At 40.6% G+C, this 18,225-nt stretch overlaps 1 protein-coding gene across 1 annotated transcript; it reads right to left on the bottom strand.

Annotated features, from left to right (window-relative positions):
• Positions 1-12,116: 12,116 nt before the first annotated feature.
• On the bottom strand, positions 12,117-18,188 carry IFNG (interferon gamma). The gene is made up of 4 exons (XM_005280018.3): positions 17,998-18,188; positions 15,619-15,687; positions 15,014-15,199; positions 12,117-13,026 (listed from the first exon to the last, which is right to left on the bottom strand). Exons 1-4 carry the CDS (start codon positions 18,115-18,117, stop codon positions 12,892-12,894), a joined length of 510 nt encoding a protein of 169 aa, XP_005280075.1. The 5' UTR covers positions 18,118-18,188; the 3' UTR covers positions 12,117-12,891.
• Positions 18,189-18,225: the final 37 nt, after the last annotated feature.

Raw genomic sequence — 18,225 nt, 5'->3', positions numbered from 1 at the left:
GCATCCAAAACTTCCAAAGACAGCAGATGATTTGGGTAAATCAGGAATACAAGATCAGGCCCTCAGGATTACCACTTCTGTTCTGTAAGGGTTTCAGTGCCAACTGTGTATCTGTTGGGATTATTTAAAGAGTTTACATGCATATTTAGGGAGATAAACCCTCTGAAGTAATTTTTTTCTACCAAGCAGGGTGGAATAGACGGAGGGTAGAAATTGGGAGAACAGTATTTTACCAAAACAAGTTATTTTACAAATCAAAAAGTAACTGTCACATAGATCTAGCCTTTCCTACTTACAGTCTGCTTTGAAATTAAATCCTCCCTCCTCCCCCACCAGGAGAGACTTTACAGATGAAGATGGCAGAGTCTATTACTCTTCTAGATTAGGAACACAAGTTTATTTCATATATGCTTCATTCTTTTAAATACAAAACCATCTGTCCCTTTGCAATTACTGGGAGCCATCCTTAATTCTTGAGATCCATGGACAGCTGAGATTAATGGACAGCTACTACTTTTGCTGCTACGCAAGCCTGTCTGTAAAGCACTTTTGTCACCCTGATTTGTATACAGAAACCTCTTACCTGATTACTTTTAGTTTTCTTATGTCCTTTCTGAAGAGTGAATAGCTGAAAAGTTCTCTTCTGGATTTATTATCAATTAAGCTTTGACAGATCTAGAATTAATAACAGATTGTCTTAGATCATAAGGGTCTTAAGAGCAGGGACTGTCTTTCTGAGGGTATGTCTACACTACCCGCCAGATCGGCGGGCAGTGAGTGATCCAGCGAGACTAGATGCGATAAATCGACCACCGAGCGCTCTCCCGTCAACTCCTGTACTCCAGCTCAGCAAGAAGCGCAGGCAGAGTCGACAGGAGAGCGGCAGCAGTTGACTCACCGTGGTGAAAGTCGATCTAAGTACATCAACTTCAGCTACGTTATTCACGTAGCTGAAGTTGCATAACTTAGATCGATTCCCCTCCCTCTCCCCCCCCCCCCAAAGTGTAGACCAGGCCTGAGTGTCTAGTACCTAGCACAAGGTGACCGCTACCAGAATACAAATAATAAATCATATGAAATCACAGGAGTAAAGAAACAGGAAAAGTGTTCCTTTACATCATATCCAAAATACCCTGGATGTGGATTTTATCAGAATGTTTTTCTTTAGGAGAAACTAAACCACTCCTTTATACAACATGGCAGTACAGACTTAAGATTAGAGGAAAAGCTCATATAACTTTGTCCCACCTGCAGTTTTTAAGTGAAAAAAATTACTGAAAATTTTCACCAGATAAAATTGACGTAAGGAAACAAAGCTATAACAAAAACTTCTCTGTAATTTTCATGCAATCTGCCCCAGGTACCTAGATCCCTGCTGGGGTGTCTGGCAATATCTGTCTTGCTATTGGCCTCTTTGAGGTTATGTTAATTACAACTGAAAAGGCTGATCCTGCAAACTGTTACATCTCCAATTCCAGTGGAGTTATTCTAGGTGCAAGAACAGTGGAGGAGGGAAGGACAAATATCATATATTGCCTCCTTTGGACTTTGGTCGTGGGCCTGGCTGGGGCCTCCTGGCCCATAGTAGAAATTAGACCAGCCTCAGGATTGCTCTTACTTACACTTGACTGCAATGACGTCTCTTTTTATGTATACATCATTTCATCTATCTGTCACCATGCCACAGTGGGTCACAGCTGAGAATACCAGATTCAGGACAAACTGCTGAGAAATAGGGCAGAGTCACCCAAACTGGTGGATATACCAAGCCAGTAACAAAAGGAAACTTCTGTCTCCCCACTGTCGGAGAAAAACAGAGTTCTCACTCTCTTTTTTGGGTGCAGCTCTACTTCCACACCACATTGATTAACAAGAAGTCAAAGATGAGATTAGGCATTCTAGCCCTTATTTAACCATCCAGATACTAGACCAGTGTTTCTCAACCAGGGGTACATGTAGATATTTTCCTAGTTTTACAATAGGCTACATAAAAAGCACTAGCAAAGTCAGTACAAACTAAAATTTCATACAGACAATGACTTGTTTATACTGCTCTATATACTATACACTGAAATGTAAGTAAAATATTTATATTCCAATTGATTTATTTTATAATTATATGGTAAAAATGAGAAAGTAAGAAATGTTTCAATAATAGTGTGCTGTGATACTTTTGTATTTTGATGTCTGGTAAGCAAGTAGTTTTTAAATGAGGTGAAACTTGGGGGTACACAAGACAAATCAGAACCCCGAAAGGGGTACAGTAGTCTGGAAAGGTTGAGAGCCACTGCACTAGATTTTATGAAGTGGTTATTGAAAACCAATTTAATCAAACAACGGGTTCTTCTGCTCTCAAGAGATCAGCCACATAGCCAGGTCAATATATAACTCAGATATTACCCAATAAGCATACCACTGCCAATCCTTTTGTAACTAAAATCTAAAGGTTTATTTATAAGAGAAAAGAAGAAGAGAGTTAAAATGGTTAATAGATCATATACATACAATAATGGTAATGTTCTTATATCAGGTTTGTAGCAGTGATGTTATAGACTGCTGGCTTGTAAAGTCTCTGGTAACTTCCAAAAGATGGGAAGGTCCTCCGTCCATAATTCAATGTGCTCCTTTTAGTTGTAAATCCACAGTCCAGAGAATCAGAGCAGGAAAGGGGCAACATGTTTCAAGGGTCTTTTATATCTTCTGCCATGTGCCTGGAATTTTACTGTCCCAAACAAAGCCCACAGCCCCTGTCTGTAGAAAGTTACTGGCACAAGATGGAGTCCAGGGTCATATGAGCATATCACATGTCCTTACATGGCTTTGCTGACTCATAGGGGCAGCCACTGGTCATATCTGTGCTAAGGCATCCACGGGAAGACTTGCTGGGTCTATGGCCATTGTGAGAGTAATGTGTCTTTAATGGGTCATCAAAACATAGCTGTCTGGCTTCAATGTAGATTTTACATGATTGGTGTTACCCCAGGAACAAACACATTTGGGATACAAATATATAGCCAATATTCATAACTTCATATACAGTGATGATACATGGATTTACACAGAATAGTCTTATTTAGCAAATCATAATTTTTCCATTAGAACATAAGAATGGCCGTACTGGGTCAGACCCCAAAGGTCCATCCAGCCCAGTATCCTGTCTACCGACAGTGGCCAATGCCAGGTGAACCTAACAGGTAATGATCAAGTGATCTCTCTCCTGCCGTCCATCACCACCCTCTGACAAACAGAGGCTAGGGATACCATTCCTTACCCATCCTGGCTAATAGCCATTAATGGACTTAACCTCCATGAATTTATCCAGTTCTCTTTTAAACCCTGTTATAGTCCTAGCCTTCACAACCTCCTCAGGCAAGGAGTTCCACAAGTTGACTGTGCACTGTGTGAAGAAGAACTTCCTTTTATTTGTTTTAAACCCGCTGCCCATTAATTTCATTTGGTAGCCCCTAATACTTATATTATGGGAACAAGTAAATAACTTTTCCTTATTCACTTTCTCCACATCACTCATGATTTTATATACCTTTATCATATCCCCCCTTAGTCTCCTCTTTTCCAAGCTGAAAAGTCCTAGCCTCTTTAATCTCTCCTCATATGGGACCAGTTCCAAACCCCTAATCATGTTAGTTGCCCTTCTCTGAATCTTTTCTAATGCCAGTATATCTTTTTTGAGATGAGGAGACAAGATTTGTTGCAACTGTCTAACAGTGGCAATATTAACGATACAGAAGGTCATATTTCATACACCATTACACTATCATTTTCCAAACTCGGGTCAGAACAACTTGGGAAGTCATGCTGGGTCTCCCCAGTGGGAAGTTTTAGAGTTTACTTATTAACATTTTATAATGTCAATTTTTCATTTTCACAAATAATCAGAAACCTAACACTAACTAAAGATAAAATATCCAGTGGTTGCCATTAAAAAGTCAGCCAACAGTTATTAGAATAGGATAGTTCCTATTCTGCGCAGACGGATCTCAGATACAACTGTGGGAGGTGGTATGGGGACTGTGTCTTGAAGGGAAGCTGGGCCCCTTAAAGGCACAGTTCCCAATACCACATGAGTAACTTTAACTTTTCGTATGCGTTGAGTATTTAATGGCAACCATTGGATCCCCTGTTCTACAAGAACAATCCTGAGGACTTTGCATAGTGCATGTGGGGGATATAGGGAGCTCTGTTTTTGTTAAGAGGATGTTAGATCTAGGTGAGGACCATGATGTTAACATCGCAAGAGCTCTGGTTTGTCAGCCCTAAAATAAGGGCTCGGCTTTGCTATATTTGTAACCACAACCTCCATCCCCTCCCTACCACATCTCCTTTCTGCTGAGTTTATTTTGGTGTGTGGTGCCCCTGACAAATCAAACTGGTTATAGAGAGACTTGCAAAATAATGATAAACTTATCAGAGTGGGGCGGGGGAGGGAAGAGAAATACCATCAGAATGTGGGTTGTCCTGTACTGAGGGAATCTTCCCTTGCACTATGGACTTAGCTGGCTTGGGGAGTCTTCTTACTTCCCACCTCCATGCAACAGATTTCCTTAATTTGACCCAATGATTTGAAATTTTTAGCTACAAGTATTGTGAGAGTCATTAAGGGGATAATAAGGTTCTAAGCTGGTAAACGGAGGCTCCTGTCAAGAAAGCATTTGGGAAACCCAGTTATAACCAGATATGTCTCTTCTTAGTAGTGCTTATCTAAATGGAACATGCTCAGTTCTCTTCACCTTTCCTCATAGGACTTCTTTAGAGAACCCTTCATCATATTTGTTCTTCTTAAAAAAAAAACACCTCTCCAATTTGCCTGTATTTTTTAAAAATTTGATTCCAGAACTGAACACTGGATTGCCCCTGCAGCTTAATCGGCACCAAGGTAGAAAAAAAGTGCTTCCTATGTATGAAATGGATCTTGTCAACAGGACCTATTAAAGCAGGAGTCTCAAACTCAATTTACCTTCGGGCCAGTACCAGTCCACAAATCCTCCCAGCAGGCCAATAATGTCACTCATGCCACCCAGAACCCGCCCCCAAAATTCTGCCCCCCACCTGCCTAAGGCTCTGGGAGGAAGTTTGGGTGTGGGAGGAGGTCTGGGGTAGAGGATTGGGGTGCAGGCTCTGGGAGGGAGAAGGAGGGAGGGGTGCAGCTCTGGGATGAAGTTTGAGGGTGTGAGGGGGTGTGTGGGAAGGGGGAGGGGGTGCAGGCTCTGGGTGGGAGTTTGGGGGCTGGTGGGGTGTACAGGCTCTGGGAGGGAGTTTGGGAGTGGGAAGGCTGAGTGGGAAAGTGGGGGTGCAGGCTCTGGGGGGGAATGGAGGGTACGGCACTTACCTGGGGCTCCAAGGCGAGGCGGGCCGGGGGGCCTCTGCGTGCTGCTACCCCCAGGCACTGCCCCAGCAGCTTTCCATTGGCTGCAGGGGTGCTCGGGGCAGGGAGGGGCCAGCAGACATGTGGAGCACACAGGCAGACGCCACTCAGTTCCGCTGCACTGCCGGGGAGAGACCCACTGCCAAGGGAGAGACCCAGCCCCAAAACTGCTGGAACCCTGCAGGCCACATTGGGGAGATTCGCGGGATGCAGATGGCCTGCGGGTCGGGAGTTTGAGACCCCTGTATTAAAGTATCTGTCTTTTATTCAAATGTTGAAAGTTTAAGTCATGCATAGTATGACGTTATTGACATGAACTGTGACCATATAGATCATTGTTGCAACCAGGGTCCTATGGTTGCACCAGGTCTTGTACAGAGGAGGTCAAATGGGGTGCCTATGGAAAGATTGTACTTTGCTGGTTATGATTATGCTGTCTGTATGTATGTATCATTTTTGTATTTGAAGTTATGAATATTGGCTATGTATTTGTATCTCAATGTGTTTGATTCTAAGTAGCCTCGGTGAAGCATTTGGTCAGCTTCTTGAGAAAGGACTATTCTCAATCAGTGCCCAATCAAGAAACACTTAATCAACAATGGACTTTGGGAGACGCCAATCCACATCTGAGCTTTCCTGGGAATGTTCAAACTAACTTGTAAACAATGGCATCAGGCCTGCAAAAAGCTGAATCATTCATAGACAGTGACTTGCCCAGGTGGCTCCATCTCCATCTTGTTGCTGTGACTTTGCACAGATGAAGAAAGGGTTTCCACCCACAAGACAGAGAATATAAAACGCCCTGGAAAGCTCTCCATTTTGTCTTCCGCTGGCTCAAGAGATGGCCTCTTCACCTCAAAGAAATGCCTGAAAGAAACTGGAACAAAGGACAGTAACTACGGGGGTGTGAGTGATTGCTGGACCTAGACTAGGAAGGAGTCCAGTCTGTGAAAGAAGCTGATTGGAACATCTCTGGGGGTGAGATTTTATCTGTAATCAGTTTCTTAATGTATTAGGTTTAGACTTGCGTGTTTTGCTTTATTTTGCTTGGTAACTTACTTTGTTCTGTCTGTTATTACTTGGAACCACTTAAATCCTACTTTTTATACTTAATAAAATCACTTTTTGCTTATTAATTGACCCAGAGTAAGTAAGTAATACCTGGGGGAGTAAACAGCTGTGCATCTCTCTCTCAGTGTTATAGAGGGCGGACAATTTATGAGTTTACCCTGTATAAGCTTTATGCAGAGTAAAACGGATTTATTTGGGGTTTGGATCCCATTGGGAACTGGGTATCTGGGTGCTAGAGACAGGAGCACTTTCTAAGCTGTTTTCAGTTAAGTCTGCAGTTTGGGAGTGTGGGTCAGACCCTGGGTCTGTGTTGCAGCAGATTAATATACCTGGCTCAACAGGACAGGGTTCTGAAGTCCCAAACTGGCAGAGAAAACTGGCTCAGAGGTAGTCTCAGCACCTCAGGTGACAGTCCCAAGAGGGTCTCTGTGACTGAACCCGTCACACATAGTATTTGCCTATTGAGGATTTACATTATCCCCTATTCACTAGTCGTTCCTGGATTATTTGTTTCCTATTTAACATCGCTGTATACTGCTAAATGGTAGGCTTTAATTAAAAATAGTTTTAGAAAATGACTTTGTTTAGGTAGCACTGATATTTAACTTATACAATGTATGCAAGAGCCAGAAGGCCACTGCAGATGGTGTGAACCTTGAAATTTCTTTTTTCTGAACTTTTGTTGAAGCCAAGTTAAATATCTTCTTCAAAAGGCAGGCTTTCTGCTTGAGTTAGAAAAGGGATGGTTCTGTTAGGAATAAAAATCCTTGCAGAAGAATCTCTAAATAACACTGTAAATAAATAGGCATTTGAAAGAAGAAGAAGAAAAACCAGAGACACTAGAGTTGACATCCAAAAGCAGTAAAGAAATTCCCTTTATACAATCTTAACTCCCTTCCTTCTCCTGATACCATGAGAGTGTGATTTTAAGTTCTTTGATATCGTAATATTTTTGTATTGAAAGAGGTTGTTTACAGGAGTGCATTAGTGTGCTGCTGTGGTAGAATATTATGGGATAGCAGTGGACTAGTGCTTGGAGAATGGCATTATGCTGAGTGTGAATGCTGTCTTAACTCACCCAATACTTTTAGTGGGGTTTGGATGGGCTTAGTGCATATTTACTTTGTAGTGTTTTTGTTGTTGTGAAGAAATACAGTCTAAAAATTAAGCAACCTTAATTCTAAATGTAAGAGTTAGGTATGGGTACTACAATAACCTGGCTATAGCAACTAAATTTTCAACTCATGCACATATTAATCATTGGAATTGCACCACTGAATTGAACAGCATTACCTTTCATCTGTGTAAGTGTGGAGCAAGTAGGAAGGAAGCCTCTTCATTTCAGGTGCTCACATTAATTTAAAATTAATGTGAAAAGATTTTATCTTTAAAACATGTCCTGTTACATAAAAACAAAATGGACATTCTGATAGCAATATAAATTAATAAAACACAGAATATCCAAGGACACTACAATCTCTAAAGCCTTACTGTAACTCTCATTATTAAGGCAGGTGGCCAAATGAATGAGCTATGGACAGAGTATATGCCCTATCCTGGATTTCATGAGGTTTGTCAGTCTGGGTAGCATCCAGTGTTTGACCTGAAGTGGGACATAGAATAGGTGGCTGGGAAGGAATTTCCCTATCTCTGGTGAAGTTAATACCTCTGTGGATAATGTAAAATTATGTCTTCTAGGAGGACTTACTTCTGAAGTATAACTGCCTTTGGTGCACAGAGTGTGTGCCTATGTGAGAGCTAATCTATACTTTATGAAAACATTTCTTTATTGAAATGTGTAAGTACAAAGTCCTGCTACATCTGATTTTATAAATATAGGCCCCAATCCTGTGAGGTGATGAACAATTCCTGAGAGGTACTGGGTGCCCTTACTTCCTTTTGAAGTCACTATGAGTATCTACCCCAGGATAAATAGAACTTCTGATTTATGTTCATTACTATCAACTTCCCCTTTCTTCCATTTGTTATCTATTATTATTTATAGCTGCCTTCACTTCCCCTCTAAACCAGGTCAGTTTTTTAACCAGTACAGCCTTCTTCCTCAGTTGTGGGTTTGTGGCTTTTCAGGAATCTACTAAGGTGTTCTTAAGTGATTCCCAATTATCATTCATATTTTCTGATTAAACTCTTCCTCTCACCTTATTTGTTTCATAATTGTTTTCAGTTTTGTGAAATTGGCCTTATTAAAACCCCAAGTATATATATTACTAGTCTGGAATTTATTCTGCCTGCATATTATATATATATGTGGATTAGGTTGATGACTGTTGTTTGTTTTAAGTAATGATGAAACAGAAACGTAATTAAATTACTTGCACTCCCTAATAAAGAAAACCTTAGGTGTAGGCTTCTACTTTTGGGATAATGAAAGGGAAATAACGTTTTAAACTTTGCAGTCAATAATTTTGTCTCTTTTTAAACACAAAGTTATTTTGGATCAAATGATCACTTGTACCCAAGGGTTTTCTGAAGTAAGTGATCTGTGAATGGGCAGGATCCCTAAACTGCTCTCTCAATGCAGCATGCTCACACTATGTTAGCATCCACACCCACTTTCCGGGGTGTTGTTTTTATTTCTAATTTAAAGGACTAGTGCTTCAATCTGAATTTTCTCCTGAGCTGGGCTTGTTCCTCAGGTTTCTTCCTGTTGGGCATCTTTATCCCTGTCCCCTAATTCCCTCCTCAGAGAGTGAGACTACATCCTTCTATTTCTAGGCTGGAGGTGACAAGAGTCACTTGATCTGGTCAGTGAGCAGATATAGCTGCCCTATCTTTTTGTAGGTTCCTAGCACCTGACATCTGAATGAATCCATAAAAGAGCCCTGTATCTCTGTCTTACAGAGTCCTAGAACCTGACAGTCTGTCATGGGTCCATAATGCAGGGTTCACTGTATTCAAAATATTTCCAAGTATTATTTACTTGTTAATAAATGGTCAGATAAACCCTGGCTTGAAGAGCTTCTAATCTCAATGAGACAGACACAGAGAAGATAGGATGCACTAGAAAAGTGAGAGGGAAAAACTAAAACTATGTTTTACTTTTAAAGATATTACTGTTACTGACTCACTTCTTGAGGCATGTTATTTTCTGTCCTCAATGACAAGTCAAAATTTGTTATCTTAAAGACATATCTCAGTCTCAGGGACAAATTATGACACTGCCTGAGGATGGTATAATTATCAGAACAGCCAGCATACTCCAGCTCCAGGACAATCTTCTTGTCTGGCTGCCCCAGAGCCATAGACAATGGAAGCCCTGGGGTTCCCTGCTCTGAGGCAAACTGTATGGGGGCCTGTCCCAGAGCTGTGACCCCTGGAAAGCCTAGGCTGATGAGGAACTGTAAGCCTGAGTTCCCTGAGCTTCTGGTTCATGGTTCCTCACCAGCTTGTCAGGCAGGCTGCTGTGGAGCTAACTAAGAAGGTTTAGAAGCATTCCTGTGTTCTGTTAGACCTTCATTGACATCAAACTGGCTCCGTGAAACAAAAAAAAATGGAATTTTTCCAATCAATGTTACTCTCACTGACTGCAACTGGAATCATGCATATGCCACAGCTCTGAAATTCATGCCCTTTGGTTTATAGTCACAACAAAGTGACTCAGTAAACCTGGAGACTTGAACCAGTTTTGGAGGAAACAGCTGTTCTCAATTGTACTCATCACAGACACGTATGTGTGCATTACAAGTGATTTTCATGGAAATAGCTCTGGAGGTTTTCTCCAATACTTGGACTTTAGCCCTGAGAACCCTATGTATGTATTTAACATACACAATACATTGCACTCTCTCTCTCTCTCTCTCATTCGGAGTATGTATCATTTCATGGGAGATTACCGAATGAAAAAACCTACTCCCAGGGAAGCAAATCCAGCTGTAGCAGCTTACTCCCTTGTTTCTTAAAAAAACAAACAAAACAAAAAACCACAGGAGGTTATAGCATAGAAAAAGATCCTGAAACTTGAGTGTATAGCATTACTTCCCGATGAATTAATATGCCACTATTAGAATTTACAATATTGTCATGCCTAGGATTGGGCCCTTTGTGCTAGATGCTGTATAAACACTTACAATGACATCGTCCTGAAGAGCTAAAATTCTAATTTCAGACAAGACACAACTGCCTGCATTTTTAAAAATGACCAGTGATTTTGGGCACACAACTCAAGACCCCTTAAAGAGGCCTGATAATCAGAACATAAGGGCTCAACCCTGTTTAAGGTGTTTCAGTTTAGCCTTCATTGGTTGGCTGATTTCTGGCAGGCATCATGGTAGAAGTGGGCCTTGTGCAGGGATCTGAAGGATAGTGGTTTTGTGGACTAGCTCAGGGAGGTTATTTGATGCATGGGGGGAGCTAAGTTTGGAAACAGCTGTGGGAGAAGTGGACAAACAAGCAAGCCAGGCTGGCATCATTGAGGAGGAGAAAAGAGTGATGGAAAGAAAGACCAAAGCAGATAGGTAGGGAGGAACAGATTTATGAAGGGCCTTGAAGGTGAGGACCGGAACCTTGAGCTTGGGAGAGTGGAAAAAGAGGAGGCAGTAGAGATATTCGAAGAGAGGAGTGACAGGCAAGGAAGAAAGGAGAGCTCAAAAAGAGTATGTGCCCAGGAAAGCATTGTCCCCCCTGTAGTTCACTGCTGTATGGGGGGGATTACGCAGGCTGCATCATCCCTTATGGTGGTGCAGCTTGCTTCTCCCTGTGTCACTGTGGATGACCAAGGTTATGACTCTACTTCCTCCCTTGTCCCTTTGAGACAATATGCTTTCTCCCAAAGGCACAAGGGAAAGCAGTCTCTAAGCTTCCCAAACCTGAGGACTGTGACTGTCAAAGTCTCTTGCCTGGTGAAAGCAGTGGGGAATTGGTTGGAGATCTTTGCATGCTCCACACAACCCTTTCCCTCTTTTCTAGGGCCAATCACTATTTAGCCCAAGGTTTGTTACACTACAAAAATAATGGCAAAGGTGAAGTTCTGAATTAACTTGTTACCTTGCAATGGTACTTGGAATGCTTGCTGTTTACTATGCATGTTTCCCAGGCTGCCTGTTTCTTTTCATGGAAAATTTTAAAATGTTGTGGGTTTGGTATGAATTGGAACAGAACCAAATAAATTTCAAACTATCGAATTCCTCCATGAAACAGCTACACCTGTAACCCGATATAACCCTGTCCTCGGGAGCCAAAAAATCTTACCGTGTTATAGGTGAAACCGCATTATATCAAACTTGCTTTGATCCACCAGAGTACGCAGCCCCATCTCCCCCTCCCTCCCCCCCCGGAGCACTGCTTTACCGCATTATATCCAAATTCGTATGATATCGTGTCGTGTTATATCGGGGTAGAGGTGTACCTTTCTGTGCCCAGCTCTGAGTGGGAGCCCTAAGTTACCCTGTGGTAACGCTTCTTCAACATAACAAAGTTATTAGTATTTGTACTAAACCTCTGACACTAGGTGAAATAAAATGTATTTGTCATATATCAGCATAACTGCATAACTTGGGATCATATGGAACAATGGTACCACTCTCAAGCTGGGAACCTTTCACAAAAAAGCATCACACAGGATGAATAAATGTAAAATTATACTTTTATTCAAATATTTTTGTTATTAAATATAGAAATAATAAGGGTATTTTTTTCATTTCAGTAAAATCAAAGTCTTAAATAATATTGTAGTGCAACTATTTGCATATTCACCTGAGATAAAGTACTTGTATGCTACTTATTATATAATAAATATATCTGGCACCTTTTAAATTCTCTAATACAGAGATGAAACATTAAAAAAATCAGTGGATCAAAATTCAGACATAATACATGTACAATATATAGTCACACTTCCTGTTAGACAGCTGACAATGTTTAGTTGCCTTATCCTTCTAACAATTTCAGGATTTAAAAAAATAGTTAGCATCTATCAGTCATCAAGGCCCCAGTTCAGGAAAGCATTTCAACATATGCTCATCTTTAAGCATGTACTTAAATCCCATAGACTTGAGTGGGACTTCAGTATCTGCTAACTTTAAGGACATTCTTCATTGCTTTCCTGAGATGCTTTTCTGATTCAGTGCCCTCTTTCCAGCCCAATTAAATAAATGATCAGTCATATCCGTATTAATTTTAGCTATCAAGATAGTACCAGAAGGTCTGTTAAACACAGTATTGGGTCTACATTGTATGTTTATATGCAGTTCACAGGGAATATCAGGTAAACGTTGCACAGCTCTGCATTATCCAGTTAATAAACATATAAAAGATAAACAGGAATTCTATACATATTCATTTCTTACGCAGCAGTAGGAATTATAAATACTTTCTTGATTTCAAAATAGATTTCATTATAAATAAAGATTGAAAAATAGTTAAATATTAATAAATAGATTTATATAAAAACGGAATAACAAAAGGTATAACTAAGCCTTTCAACATCTACATTTCCTTTTCTGATTTTGGCTCCTTTTTCTCTTTACGTGAGTAGTTGGATGGTCCAGTAGTAGTTTTTGTAAGGTGGGGAAAAGTTCATTAACAGCTTTGCGTTGGATTTTCTTATCATTCATCTGGTTCAAAGGACAAAAAACATAGTCATTTCAAAAGGTACTGTACATTTATTAGCATGCGCTATAGTCTAGGCCCTACAGTTCTCAAACTGTGGGTTGGGACTCCAAAGTGGGTCACGACCCCATTTTAATGGGTTCACCAGGGCTGGCATTAGACTTGCTGGGATCTGGGGCTGAAGCCAAAGCCCGAGCCCCACTGCCTGGGGCTGAAGCTGAAGCCCTGTCTTCGGCTTTAGCCCTGGGTGGCGGGGCTCAGGTTACAGGTCTCCCCACCTGGGTCTGAAGCCCTTGGGCGGCAGGGCTCGGACTTTGGCTTTGCCCCCACCCCTGCCGTCTGGGGTGGCAGGGCTCAGGCTTCAGCTGGAGTTGTGTAATAATTTTTGTTGTCAGGAGGGAGTTTTGAGAACCCCAGGTCTAAGATGTTGTACGGGGCATTACATGATATAGCAAAGTAACACATTGATGAAGAATAGCAATAACCCATCAATCCATCAACCAGTTCAGATAAGGAAGAGCAATCTTCTAATGAATTTTGTTGTCTAATTTCCAAGCTGCTTTATGATATGGTACAAGTCAACAGCATTCTATGCAACTGCGCTACTGTGTGGCTCAACATGATATATTATTATACCGTTTGAGTTACTGTGGTATTGGAGGACAAATTATTAAAGCAGAACCATATGCTGATGGCTGTAATTGAAATCAAGGGAGTTAAACCACTATTAACAGTAGAATCTGATACAGGATGTCACTTTTGGAGGCTGTTTTTAATCCGACTATGAACTGATTACTACTTCCTCCACCCAGTTTAGGAGACAAATGGCTGTTAACGATGTAATAATCTGACGTAAGGTTAAGGTTGTCTGTTACTCTCATTGACTCTATTTTCATTCATTAATGTTTAGATTAAAATGTTTCAGATGTTAAAATGCCTCAGTTGGGCTACTTTGTGAGCACACATACATAATTTTTAAAAAACACAAATAAAAAACATTAACTAAAAAATTGCCTTGCAGGATATGACTAGATTGTCTTCCCCTCAGTGAAAACACTTAAGAACATAAGAAGAACATAAGAACAGCCATATTGGGTCAGACCAAAGGTCCATTAAGCCCAGTATCTGTCTTCCGACAGTGGCCAATGGCAGGTGCCCCAAAGGGAATGAACAGACAGGTAATCATCAAGTGATCCATCCCCTGTCACCCAATCCCAGCTTCTGGTAAACAGAGGCTAGGGACACCATTTCTGCCCATCCTGGCTAATAGCCATTGATGGACCTTTCTTCCATGAATCTATCTAGCTCCCTTTTGAACCCCGTTATAGTATTGGCCTTTACAACACCATCTGGCAAGGAGTTCCAGAGGTTGACAGTGCATTGCATGAAAAAATACTTTCTTGTGTTTGTTTTAAACCTGCTACCTATTAATTTCATTTGATGGCCCCTTGTTCTTGTATTATGAGAAGGAGTAAATAACACTTCCGTATTTACTTTCTCTATACCATTCATGATTTTATACACCTCTATAATATCGCCCCTTAGTAGCCTCTTTTCCAAGATGAAAAGTCCCAGTTTTATTAATCTCTCCTCATATGGAAGTCATTCTATACCCCTAATCATTTCTGTTGCCCTTTTCTGAACCTTTTCCAATTCCAATATATCTTTTTTGAGATGGGGTGACCACATCTGCACACAGTATTCAAGGTGTGGGCATACCATGGATTTATGTAGAGGCAATATGATATTTTCTGTCTTATTATCTATCCCTTTCTTGATGATTCCCAACATTCTGTTCCCTTTTTTTGACTGCCGATGCACATTGAGTGGATGATTTCAGAGAACTATCCACTTAGACAAAAGCCTAAAAGAGTAAAGGGGCCTTAGACTTTGTCCTGAAAGTCAAGAAGCTGAGGCTCTGTTGCCACAAAAGGGGAATGAATTCTAGATTTTGCCTTCATAAAACAAAAGGAAAAAAAGAAATATCCTTACCGGAAGTCTTGCCAACTCCATTAGGTCTTTTACTTTTTTGAAGCTTTCAGTTAGGCTGTCGTTCAACGTATACAGGGCATTGTGTATGTTCTTGACGTGCGATTTACTTGTAGCCGGGCCAATATTATCAAACATTTTCAAGTACATGGAAACGATCTGGCTGAGTATGATTTTTTTTTCAGTTGCCTGTTAGAAATACAGCACATAAAAGCATTTAATGAACTTCCATCAACAGCGAAATGTAGAAAATCAAAATGAAGGCCCCCTGCTGTGATCAAAGAGTATTCAGGACAGGGGAATGCAAAGGTGGCCTAAAGCGTTGATTCTGGGTTGGCTGGGCCTAAAGCTGAGCACCTGGCATAAACTAAAGTATCCTGAGGGCTGTCGTAACTTGTGCCAGCTGCCAGCAATCCCAAGGAGCCATTACAGCAGCCTAGTGATCAATGGTACATAGGAGCTCCCTTGCTACACCCCTTTTTTCCCAACCATGTCCCCTACGCTAGCAGAGAGGCAGCAGAATGTCATAGGAGCCACCTTGCACAATTAGCACAATGCAAAGCAGCTGCACCTGTGCTCAAAATCTGGTTCTAAGGGTGTAAGCTTACCTCTGTCCAACTTTTCAGTCTTTCTGTGAAAATAGATCCGCCCTCAGCTACATCTGACTGACTTGAATTCTGCAATGGAACATAGAAATGACTTAGGAGACACCAAGATTTACTGAAAAACAAACAGGACCCTCCATTGAAATGGATGGGAGTAATAGTGAAATACATACGAGAATTATTTTTGCTTTAAGGATTTTCAGCTGTTATAAGTCCTTCATCTTGGAGGAATTATACAACTACATTCACTAAATTGTTACTACGTGCTCTTTGTGGATGCTGACATTAACAACTAAAAAATAAATACTAATAGACACAGCAAATTGTTCTTTGAATTGTCTGATCTAGTTTTATCTTCTTTTCTGAGGGATTTAAGACCAGCAGTGCAAAATCAGTGGGTCTAACCCTTCATTCATTCCTTTCACAGTACTTAGGAAAATCTCCCGTTGACTTTAGTGAAGGAATGGGAATTCATTTACCTTAGTGAAAATTTTGTGTCAGTAAAGATCCCAGTGCAAAGGGCCCATTCACTGTGATTCTCACATGCGGAGACGACCCGTGCCTGCCGATAGCAGGGGAGCAAAGTGAGGGCAGCTGGCTTCAGCAGTGTTAATGAGCATGCTCAGTCTGTGTGAGCATGCTCAGTATACGCCAAGCAGCATATCTGGGGGGGAGGCATGTGATCCCTGCATACATCCCTCCTCCCCACGTATCATCTCTGCTCACGTGATTCCCATGTTAAGTGGCTTAAGTAGTGCACATGGGCCTTCCCTGTTTGGGTGAATTGCAAAGAGCCGAGTTCTAGTAGAGGGGAACTGTCATTTCAGAGAGCCAGAACTCCTGTAATATCAGAGGTATGTAAAAACTGGGGGAAAGTCCGATATCCCACTCTCAGGCTGAGGGATGCAAAGATATTGTGGACTAGAGAGTATTTCACATAGCTGGAAAACAGGTGTTCTGTACGTTGTATCTCAATGATTGCAGGGTTAGAAAATACAGAGCTTTAAAAATATTTTTCTAGGGGCAATTTAGTTAGTTTTACTAGTCCTGATAAAACATAATCCTAACAATACAATGTGAATCATTCATTTTTTGTTTGTTCAATAATGTAATTACAGCGACTTCAATGGGATAATTTGCATACTTAAGTGCTTTGCTGGCTTAGGGCCTATGGGTCAATTTTGAGAAGTGCTGAGCACCTGCAGTGGGCTTGAACTCTTGACTTCAGTGAAAACAGTAAGTGCTCAGCACCTCCCAGGCTCTGGCCCTACATAGTCACATATATTGGAATAGGAATCTAACATATAATCACAATAACTGTATTACATAAAACCAATATTGCATTTGATCTTCAAGCACTTGACAAAGATTAAACAAACCTTACAATATTCCTTTATGGTTATTACTGTAACTACTGTACTCATTCTATTGACAGATAAACACCCAAAATCAGTGGCTGAGCTGGAAATGGAAGCCAGTGATCCTAGCCCCCAGTTCTTTGCTCTGGCTGCAAGAGCGTTCTGCATCTTTCATTCGTTTAAGGAAATGAATTTAAAATGTAAAAAACCAATTAATGACCACCCCATCCGACAGCTCTTTCTCCCATTAGTAATCCCAGCTGAAGTCAACAGGTTATCTGACTGACTCCTAAGCGATCATAAATTAATTAACATAACGTTGACATAATCTCTATGAAATGTGCTAATGTTGCAGATTTAGTATTCTTGCAATCATCATAATCTCAGTTTATGAAAGCAGGATTAATGTAGCAATGTTTCAAACATACTAAAGAATAAGCACTAGGGGCCACCTTTGAGCAATGTAACAAGAAAAAAGCACCAGATGCATTTGCTAAAGCAAAGGATCTCCTTTCATCTCTATCATTTTCATTTGTTCCTGTTTACATTATTAACTACTACTTAATCCCCTATCTCTGGCAAATGTAACTTTATCACCGTAAAACTAATGATGATCCAAGAGGTTGCATCCTAACTGTTACAAGATTTTCTCATTATGCATTGTTCCATGTAATTGATTCCTAAGGGAACTGGGAGAATGTTCCCCACCATGAAGCATAAACAGTTATATCAATTTTCCCCAGATAGATTCAAAATACTACATTACTTTAATTAGTTCAGTTGGAAGGACCTTAGTTTTGGTGACAAAGGTGAATAGCACAAAGACATTGTCTAGCATCAAACTGTATTCAAATAAACAATTAACTGCAAAAGCAAACCTACACATGTTGTAACAGGACTATATTACATTGATTGTCATAAACCAAACTCTAGCCAACTTTCAGTAATATTTAAGTCCAAATGATGTCTAAAGCATAAGCAGTAAGAGAGGAAGAAGAATGAATTATTAGATGGTTATACTTACAAAGTCAGCTTTGAGTTTTTCTATATCTTCTTCTATTTTAGGAAGAATTGATTGACAAAAGAAACATCCAAAACAAGAGCTGATAGATAGAAGGATGAAGAGATAAATCTGAGGAGTCATTGCTGTGGAGACACTGAAGTAAAAATGCTGAAGTGGTTTCTGAATGTGGCTGTCAGGCCTAAAGCAATGAGCTATCCTTCTAACAGTCAGGTCTGGTATTAGAAGAAA

Source organism: Chrysemys picta, chromosome 1 (genome assembly GCF_011386835.1).
Source record: "Chrysemys picta bellii isolate R12L10 chromosome 1, ASM1138683v2, whole genome shotgun sequence".
Lineage (NCBI taxonomy): Eukaryota > Metazoa > Chordata > Testudines > Emydidae > Chrysemys > Chrysemys picta.
Note: the sequence above shows the minus strand (reverse complement) of the source record. Positions and strands in the feature narration are given on the sequence as shown.

What these genes read in the sequence shown, in the direction of transcription:
- IFNG (XM_005280018.3), bottom strand. Translation starts at nt 18,117, where the DNA reads ATGACTCCTCAGATTTATCTCTTCATCCTTCTATCTATCAGCTCTTGT. An exon ending in AAAAACTCAAAGCTGACTTT is followed by an intron (nt 15,688 to 17,997) that starts GTAAGTATAACC and finishes GTTCCATTGCAG; the next exon opens with AATTCAAGTCAGTCAGATGT. An exon ending in GACTGAAAAGTTGGACAGAG is followed by an intron (nt 15,200 to 15,618) that starts GTAAGCTTACAC and finishes TATTTCTAACAG; the next exon opens with GCAACTGAAAAAAAAATCAT.